This window comes from Chinchilla lanigera, unplaced genomic scaffold (assembly GCF_000276665.1).
Source record: "Chinchilla lanigera isolate Chin_1 unplaced genomic scaffold, ChiLan1.0 scaffold00019, whole genome shotgun sequence".
Taxonomy (NCBI): Eukaryota; Metazoa; Chordata; class Mammalia; order Rodentia; family Chinchillidae; genus Chinchilla; species Chinchilla lanigera.
Window position 1 is genome coordinate 1,740,946 of NW_004955420.1, and position 10,204 is coordinate 1,751,149.

General features: G+C 36.5%; 1 protein-coding gene across 8 annotated transcripts in view; it reads right to left on the minus strand.

Annotated features, from left to right (window-relative positions):
* The window catches only part of Pld1 (phospholipase D1, phosphatidylcholine-specific), a 195,026-nt gene that overhangs the window by 43,230 nt on the left and 141,592 nt on the right, over positions 1–10,204 (minus strand). For all 8 annotated transcript variants that reach the window (XM_013513559.1, XM_005383002.2, XM_005382998.2 and 5 more), the window contains one exon: positions 6,904–6,992. In XM_013513559.1, the coding sequence (XP_013369013.1) occupies positions 6,904–6,992 (89 nt within the window). The remainder of the gene's footprint in view (positions 1–6,903; positions 6,993–10,204) is intronic.

Genomic DNA, 10,204 nt, shown 5'->3' on the forward strand with positions numbered 1-10,204 from the left:
TTTCATTACTATAAACTTCAAGAGCTGCCCTAAATCCTTTCATTGTTATAGATTGTACAGCAATGAATACTGTCAGAAATAAGAATAATTGTGGTTGGGTTTTAGTGGAAAAAATGTATGCCATGGTGGCATCGGTTACATGGATTTGGATACGTAGTGTCTTGGTGGTTTGGGACATAATCCTTTTCATTTTGTGTTTGGCAAATCTTTTAAAATGCAGTCAATCTTTCTGGGCTTCAGGTTTCTCACCTGTACCTGAGGGAGTGGCTAAAATTCCTGCTGGTCCACTAGGAGTGCTGACTCTATTTAATACTCATGATCCATTATATGTGTCATTTTATAGACAATGACGTTTATATATTGTAAACAAACATAGAGAATTCTTTTCATTATTTATCATTTGAAAATGCTGTGCTTTTAAATGTAAGAATGTAGGGAATGCTGGGGTAGTCCAGTTTGACTTAGACTGCGCCCTGGACTTGATAACCTTTGGCAGGCATACCCCTTAGTGGTCTCAAGTAAGATTCTACAAAACCCTTATTAAACCTCTCCCTGTTTGACCCAGCTGTTTTCATTCTTTCCCTCCCGCTCCCTCTTCCTCCTTTCCTTTCTCCCCCTACCACGGCTTGCTCAGGCTCAAAATGATAGCTGGCCCTTGCCCTGTGCTAATTTTTACATCTTCAACCTGCGGAAGTGACCATTTTGGAACAGAATAAAGCTATTAAATGATCTAAATGAGAAATTCTGTGGCCATGATCTGTCGTCATCTGTGCCCCAATGTAACCTCTTCTCTAGGAATTTTACAGGATTTGGAAGATATTCCACAAGAAAGCAATGTGAAGCTTGCAACTAGCATAGTTAAAACATTTTTTATTATGACTGTAGTTTAAAATTTCCTTATTATGGTGCTTCTGTAACATGTCCAACATACCTTTTCAGCTAGGTTTGAAATTATAGGATATAGATAGTCTTTAAAACTAAGAAATGTTTATCTGTCAACTGCTTTAAAAATAAGATGCTTATCTCATTTTAAAATTTTAAATAAAGCATCTCCCACTAAATTCTGGGAAGCTTAACATTAGAAGAGCTCTGCCTCCGTAGAAATGAGGAAAGCTTTGTACCTTAGTGGGAGGAGTACAACGTGAAGTCCTGAAGACATGGTTTGAGTTCTAGTTCTCTCCCATCAGTGGATATATGATTTGGGTATGTTACTGACCCTCACTTGGCCTGCGTCATCTCTAGAATTGAGAAACTTATGCATTCAACCCCATAAGGTTAATTTCAAGACTGAATGAAGTAATGTATGAAAAGCATCTACTATAAGGAAAGACTCAAAGAAGTATTCAATAACATTTGTATTCACTCAATGACCAGAGATTTCAGTTATAAAGGTTATATGCCTTTCAAGAAAAACAAAGTATATAGGGCCTAAAATTAAAGCAAAACAAAATTGGACTAGACTCACACTATACTTCAAGATATCTTTTAATTTACTGTTTTGGAAAGTGTATTATCTTATCAATAACTGGAAACCCAAAACTGAATTCCAAGGAGGCACTGCTATAGTGTGTGGTGGGACCTCTCTAAGCAGCAAGTACCAATCATGTGCCTGCACCATCCCGAGAGCCAGTGGCAAGAAACCCAAGCAAACTGTTCTTATTCCACAGTAGCCACCAATAGTTTTAAAATAAAGAATGTTTAAACATCTCTTTAATTAAAACCATTCTGTTTCTGGCATGACTATTAATTTCTGATTTGAATACCAAATTTTTTCATCTTTGCATGCATATATGGTGGGTGGCATAATTCCAAATGATGAATATCTTGGAAATGTTATGATAATGTCTTACATTAACTGGATGACATACAACTGCTTTCACATATATTAAATATACAATATAATTATTCTCTTTGTTAATGAAGAAACACTGTTAGAAAAGCAGACCGATACACTCAAAGGGTGGCATACCTGTGGATAACAGACGTGGAGACAGCCCAGCTCTCCAGACATCTGTTCTCACAATAATTTCAGATTTTCCAGTGGTGTATTTCCCATCTCACCCAGATATGGGCAGATGGAAACTCTTCTACAGTTATAGGAATTTTGAGGAGTTAGAATAATTTCTAAAGCTGCATATTTTTTCACATAGTATAATAGTGTATTTTTAAATGTAGTTTAATACTAAACACAGACTTTAAGTTAACTGCTTGTTTTCACTGCATGTGTCAACATTTTTGGTAGTAACAGTGTGAAATGTACTACTCACTTCCCAACTTTGTACCAAGGCCAAAGTACACTTGTCATTTCCATTAGCAAAGATCTGAGACTATTCAAGGTAATCACTTGCTTACATCACATGGTGTTTTAACATTTCCTACCCAGATCAGTTGGTCTTAGTCTATCCTTTGGTTTATTCAAACATAGTAAGAGACATTCAGCTTTAGACAATGTATTATGATTTTTCTTCCTGACCTCTGGTCACATTTGAATCATCAAAGACAGGTTGTGGGTTGGGAGCTGGTCTCAACTCCAAGTCACTATACTTATCGGAACAGACATGCCGCTTCCTGCAGTGATTCATCCAGCTGCTCTTAGTTCAGCGTGGGATAAACATGAGTCTGAGGCTCCAGGTCATGGATCAGAACACTAAGTCTTTGCAAGAACCTATTTCTGTAAAGCATTGCAGCTGCTGAGAAGGAAGGATGAGAGACTGAAGAGAGCAGAGCAAATTGCTTAGGGGACTAGTGTGAGTTAGATTTCAGCATTGGCAGAAAAATAAAGATGTCGCCCAGTTGAGGGAGTGGGCCATTTAAAGATCTCTCTGGAATAGGAGGGACCTGGAAGATGGCCTGTGTCACCTGGTCAGGCCTGCAACCGCAAATTGTCATTTCACTCCATCTTCTTTATGCTGAAGTCTATTCTTTTTACAAAAGCCAAAATTATACTTGTTGGTAAGAATGTGACTTTGGCAGGGAAGTTCTGAGTTTCAGAAGAGTACAAAACAGAGAAGTCTACAAAAGAAGAGAAGGACACTCCTGGGGATGGCTCATCATGGCCCCCAACTAGTGAAAAGGAGGTGCTCCATACTGGAAGCCTAAAAGACGAGATTTCAAGGTCGAGATTTCAAGGTCAAGTTTTCTGCCTTGACCTTGCGTCAGAATATAGGCTCACAGACATCAAGTTATTAAGGAAAAAAAATTATAGTTGCAATTAATATAACATAGGGATAATAATATGGTGATGCAGAGAATGGCAAAAACAAAAAATATGATTCCAGGATGCATGTGTTTATCTGGTGAAAGTCTAAATATGTGAAACACATGTGACTATCAAAGAACACATAACTACTGAAAGATCAGAGCTCAATGACACAATTAATGTGAAATTTGATGGATTTGTTTTCCATTTTCTACAAAGTAAGCTTGAAACTGCCAGTCTGGAATGAGTCCTATAAATCTCCAAGTGTGAGATACAGTCTGGGACTGAAAGTGCCTTATCACACATCTTTTTACTTTCAAAAGCAGCCCCCAGGATCACTAGGAAATGTTCAATCAGAAAATAGCTCAAAGTTCTTTACAGCCCTTAAATGCTAGGATTTCATGATTTTAGAAGTCCAGCTTTTAAAAGACAAATTAATATGGTAAAGAAAAACATCCTTGCAGGCTCCCACACACTTATAAATAAATCTTACAGGTACATGTTAAGCTATGTATTAGAGGGGATGAGTGAAGTTCCAGCTCAACCAACTCTATTTATTAGCTAATCATAGTTCCAAAATTCATGATTCACTGCTCAGTCTGGTGAACTAATTTGACTTACTTCAGTTTCACACACAAAAAAGTACTTTTCTTTTTTTATCAAATGTTTTTTCATAAATACAGCAGGCACACTTACATCAATGAACTACAAGGGCTGATGGAAAGATAATGCATTTTATAAATCAAACCTAGATTACCCCATAGAACTGGGAGATTGGCAAGGATGCAAGGAATGTCCATGTGTACATATATGTTTAAGTGTAAACAGGCTGTTTTAAAGTCAGTTCAGAAATAGAGCCTATGATGACTTTCTTAAAAAAAAAAAAAGGCAAAGAATAAAGGTTACCTGTGAAAGAATGGACCACCACTACTCTATATGGTCATGTGCACTATTCCAAACTCGTCCTAAGCCACCTTACCTGTGCCATGGAGTCACCTTTGGAGCATAAAAATAATCAAGTGCCTGGGCCCCATGTCAAGAAACTATGACCTATAACCTTGAAGTTGAATTAATGTCTTTAAAATTTTGCAAAGGTCCAGTGGTGACTCTGATGTGCGAAATCAAGAGTGAGATCCGCCACACATCCTTTGAGATGTAGATGCCGTGCTATGCTGTCTATATCTCACTGCCACAGGATAAGGACAGGCACCCCCTCAGCTTCTGGGAGGGCTGGCCACAGTAAGGGGCTTCTGTAGGTTTTGTTCTCCATAGCCCAAAGGGCCCCTTCCTCATTCAAGGTCATCACCACTTGCTGGGCGCAGCTGGTATCCAAGGCTTAGTCAAAGAGAAAGTGGAATAGCCAGGGTAGAATTCCTTTGTCTTAGGCTGAGAAAACCCCAAATGACCTTAACCTCAACCCGCTGTGAAATGAAGTTACATGGTATTAGGGATGGGGCAGATTGTGTCAAAAATTCAAAGATTGAGGTTCAAAGCTATTTTTGCCTATTGCTGCTAGTGATCTAAAATGTCATACAGTAATTGGTTTTTAATGCTAAAAATGGAGACAGTAACAACACAACGAGAACTACTACTATGTGATCTACTTTCCTGAGCAGTTGTAAGGAATTAATAAAATAATGTGAACCACATAAAATATCGTGAGTCACATAAAATATTGATACTCTTTATGTCTTTAAGTCTAAAATTCCTCACATATTATATGAAAGAAAGATATCAAAGACACTGAAAGGCAAAAAGTGCTTTAATCCCCACATGTGTATATATTTGGAATTTTTCATTCACTGCATGGATTCAGTGATTTAAAATAATGAAATATAATGATTTTGTTTGCTCAATTTGCAACGTCAATGAAGAGGTGAAATCAGCCATAAAAGTATTCTCAGGTGTTAGGATAATTGGTCTAGGAAAGAATCTTCAACAAATAGTGCTGGAACAACTTTTGCATGTGCCAAAGAATGAAGTTGGATCCCTAACTCATATCAGATATAAAAAATAATTCAAAATGCATCAAAGACATAAATATAACAGCAAAGACTATTAAATTATTAGAAGAAAACTGGCAGAAATCTTCATGGTCCTGGACCAAGAGGTAGTTTCTTAGTTATGGCACCAAATGCACAAGTGACAAAAGAAAACTATCAATAAATTGTACTTTATCCATATTATAAACTTTTGTTCCAGAAGACATCATCAAGGAAGTCAGACAAAACAAAGAAACCTCACTGGATGAGAAAAACTGTTTGCAATCATATCTCTAATATGGGATTTGCATTAAAAACACACCCAAAGAAAATCTTTCCAACTGAACAATTAAAAGACAAATAACAATGATAAAATGGGCAAGAGACTTGAATAGACACTTCTCCAAAGATGATATATGAGTGGTCAATAAGCAAGCAATGATGTATCATTGGCCAATAGAGAAATTCTAATTGAAACCACAATGAGATACTATTTCATGCCTACTAGGGTGACTCTAATGTGAAAAAGAGAGCTAACAATAAATATTGACAATTATATAAATTAGAAAGCTCACACACTGAGAATGTATCATAGCCCAGCTGCCTTGGAAGATAGTCTGAAAGTTCCTTAAAATGTCAAATAGAGTTACCGAAAGACCCAGCAATTTCATCTCTAGATAAATGAAAATACATCTGCATAAAAATTAGTACAGAGGGTTGATGATATAGCTGAGTGGTACAGCACTTCCTAGTATGTGTATGGTTCAATCCCCAGCACTATATATATATAAAAAAATCAGTACAGAATGTTTATAGCAACATAATTCACAATAGCCAAAAAGTGGACAAAACTCAAATGCCTATCAGCTGATCAAGAACAGCGATGAAATAAAATGTAGTATACACATATAATGGAACATTATCAGGCAATAAAAAGAAGTGAAATACTGACACATGCTCTAACACAGATGAACCCTGAAAATGGTATGCTAAGTGAAAGAAGTTAGTCATAAAATGCCACATATTAAATTATTCCATTTTTATGAAATGCCCAGACTAGAAGAGTCCATAGAAAAAGAAAGTAAATTAGTTTTACCAGGGGCTAAGGAGAAAATGGGTAATGACTATTAATGGGCATGAAGTTTCTTTCTAGGGTGATGAAAATGTTCTAAAATTAATTAGGTGATGATTGTACAACTCTATAAATATATTAAAAATCACTGAATTGGATCATTTAAGTGGGTGAATTATATAGTATGAGGATTCTATCTCATTAAAACTGGTAAAAATAATCTTATGAGCTATAGAAATAAGACAGATGGAAATAAGAATTTAAATATAACCCATGGAAAAATGTTACATCTATTTTGCTTTGTTTATAAATGAGCTCACTGTCTGACAGTAAATAAATCAAACCACAGACCTCATGTGTGAAAAGAGACTGGACAGGAAACACTGATTGTGGCCTGAAAGAATTCAGATTCCCACCAACACAAAACCATTATATTTCCTTCCCACCAAAATAGACTCAAAAGATTTTAGAAATTGACTCAGATGAAAGGAATCAATAACTTACTGTTGGCTTGTCCACATTAAAGTCTTTTAGGATATAACAGCATTTTAAAATGAGCATACAAAATTCAATTCAGTAATAAATAACAACAGCATTTGGATTAACAACTTTGCCCAAAATGTTACTCACTCAAATGCCAACAACTTTACCTGTGAGCTTTCAGGATCCTCTGAGCAATGGCATCACCCACCTTGTTGAACACAACTTTGTCATCAGCACAGCTTATAAAAAATTGGTTCTATGAGAAAAAAAAAGAACAGTTATTATAATATACTATAATATAAGGAAAAGGTGGTAAGGAATGAAGGCTGCACTGATTTTTTTAAAGGTTCACACAGCAGACATGTTCTGACCACTGAAATCACACTGGGAAAATAAATGACACAGAATAAGAAAGCCTCACCTGACTTGGGTCTCATGCATGTCTAAGTCACTGATCACTTATAGCATCCTTGTCAAGTAGAAGGCCACACTATATTTCACCAAGAGAACTTCTAAGTTACAATCTTAGACTGCTAATAAAATTCTAAAATTAGGTTTTATTCAGATTCACACATTGTATAAATGCTTATGATTAAAACTTCATATAGTGGCATATGTTCCATGCTAACTTTACATTTTAGAAAGACAGACTGCAAACCCAAGTCTACTTCCTTCCAGCCTTCCTCCACTGTATCTTCATGTCTGCTTTTACTTTGTCTCCTTTGTTTGGGTCTCAGATTATCCCTGAAATTCTATCTTAAGTAGCTTCAAAACCCTTTTATAAGTTTGTTGCATATATAAATAAATAATGAGGGAAAAAGAAATCTATTTATTTTTTCTCTAAATACTTCTTCTATTTGTATATCTATAAGACATTCTTTAAAACCGATATTAGAAAACCAGCTATGACATTATCATAATGGTATAAAAATTTTATTGCTGCATAAAAGAATGTTAAAAAAATAGAGATAAATATTGTAAGTACTGTGTGTTCAAACAGACTGTAAATTGCTCTAAAACATCTGTAATTTCTAAGGACAGTCACCTCAAAGTAGTATTTGCTAATCACTGGAGGTGCAAATCAATCAATAACTCAAAATATGGATATCATCTTTTTGCAACATTATCATTTTGATCACTACACGGGCTTTTTCACTTAACTACATAAGCGTGCTAAATACTTCCAGAACACAAACTTACAGAAGACATTGTGCAGAAACTCCTTTAAGATTGTGGTTTGCTTCAGGGCATTGAAAAATAGAAATCTGAGTAGCAGCCAAACCATGTTGTTCCCCCAACCCTGAATTCATATTACAAAGTTTTATATTCCCCAGCAGTCCTAAACACAGAGTGGCCACATGTCAGGTCCTTTACTTCTTTCTTTGGAGGTATAGAGTATATGCTGATCACCTAACCTGGCCAGAGGAATGTCTGTTAGGTTTATTTCTATGGCCAGATGTATATAGTTGGCATTCTTGACCTTATTTAATGCTATGCTCATATTTCTTTTAAAAAGTTGATATTAATACTAGTAAAAAGAGACAAAGCAAACTGACTCTAGATAACAGATGAGTCAGCCTTAATATCTTACTTTATTATGGCATAACTGTCAAAGTTAGTAATATGAATAGTATCACTAAATATTAGACTTTCTGCAGAGTTTACTAATTTCTCCTCTACTGTCCTATCTCTACTGCAAGCTCCCATCCTGGCTATCACATTGCATTCAGCTTGCTAATATTTTCACTTAGCTTTCTTTTTCTTCAGGCCTGAGAAATAAAGCTCCAATTCTTTGCCATCTTCCTTTAACAAATTGTCACTGCATTGGGGGTTGTGGGGTGAGACAGGACTCCAAGTGAAGGAGATATGGTTAGGATGGTTTTTCCCAGCTAATCCATTTCCCCCTCAACATCTGTTTTATTGGATGGGAAAGAATTGCTAAAATAAAGGAGGGAGCTATGCTCTGATTTATTTTTCCACTAATGTAACTTTTTTATTTTCTCAGGGTTTTCCAAGTATTCTGAGATATTTTTATATCCACTTTGAAGTGCAATTAAAGTTTCCAAACTAAACTTTCAAAAGTGTTCTCAGACTTTCTCATATACTCTGCACACAAACTCTAGGATCAGGGAAAAAAATACTTTATAACAAAAGGTAGTCTACACAGGATTGTAGAAGGTGACTCACCCATAGGGTATAGCATTGGGTTACAAAAACCCATCCCATAATTTTCTACTGTAAATTTGTACTTCAGCAAAACAGCAGCCAGGTGTGCCTCTCAGTAGCTTCACTGGAGGGATATAGGAAGCAACCTTTGTGTTTAGCCACTTGGTACCAGGAACAAAAGGCAAGGTGTGTGCACCTGTGCAAAGTATCAAACTGGGATTTTCACCTACATAATGCTCCCTCTGGGACTAGGGATATAGCTCAGTGGCATAAGCACTTGCCTGGCAAACCTGAGGTCATGAGTTCAATTCCTGGTACCAAAAAAATAAAAACTGAAATCCTCCCTCTAATCATTTTTGAGCATCACAGGGTGGGGGTTGAGTAAAATACCCCCACACCACTCAGTTATGTAATCATATACTTTACAGAATGGAATGTTGGTGGGGCTCACAGTATCTGGGCTTGGAGACAACAGGAACTCATCTGCATGTTCACCCATTTGGCAGACAAGTGGCAAGATGTACATAGGAGCTCCAAAGTAGCAATATGTGTGTATTTAAGATTTGTTTTTTAAAAAAGTTTTCTTTTGATTTTTCTGGTAGAGTTTACCCAATTCAGTACAACAGCACATTAAAAACCAGATTTGCAAGTTTTTTAGGAGGTTGAAAGTGAATCGCCAGGTGACTCGTGTACAGATGATGACATTGGCCATGTGAGCCAAAGTTCTTATGACAGTGAGATGGAACAAAAATCAACAGATACAGGCTCAGAGAATGAAGAATCCCCTGATCCAGCTGATGAAAAAACAGCAATGATAGTACATATATGACTAGTCAAAATGGTACAAAATGGTCACACAACCAAATGGAGTAACCCAATTTTACAAATACATCCAAAAATATAATGAGGATCTTGGCAGGGATGAATGCCAGCACTGTCATTCAGTGTTGGGAATTGTCTGTAACAGACAAAATGCCACAAGATGTTGTGAAATACACAGATGATGAAATGCAAGTAAAACATTCTGTATGCACCAATAGCCATGCTCAACAATGCATTTATTATGACACCTCACTAGCTGAACTGAAACTATTCATATGTCTGCTGTACTTAGCAGGGTTTTCTCATGGTAATCGCAGAAATATAAAAGACTTATGGGTGTACAAGACTTATGGGTGTGGCCTTGAGCATTGTAGAATAATAATGACACTGAGGAGATTTGGTTTCCTGCAAAATTGCCTGAGATTTGAGTGTTCCAGGAGTGGCTAGACACCTGGGCTCGAGTCTGTGCTCGCCCACACC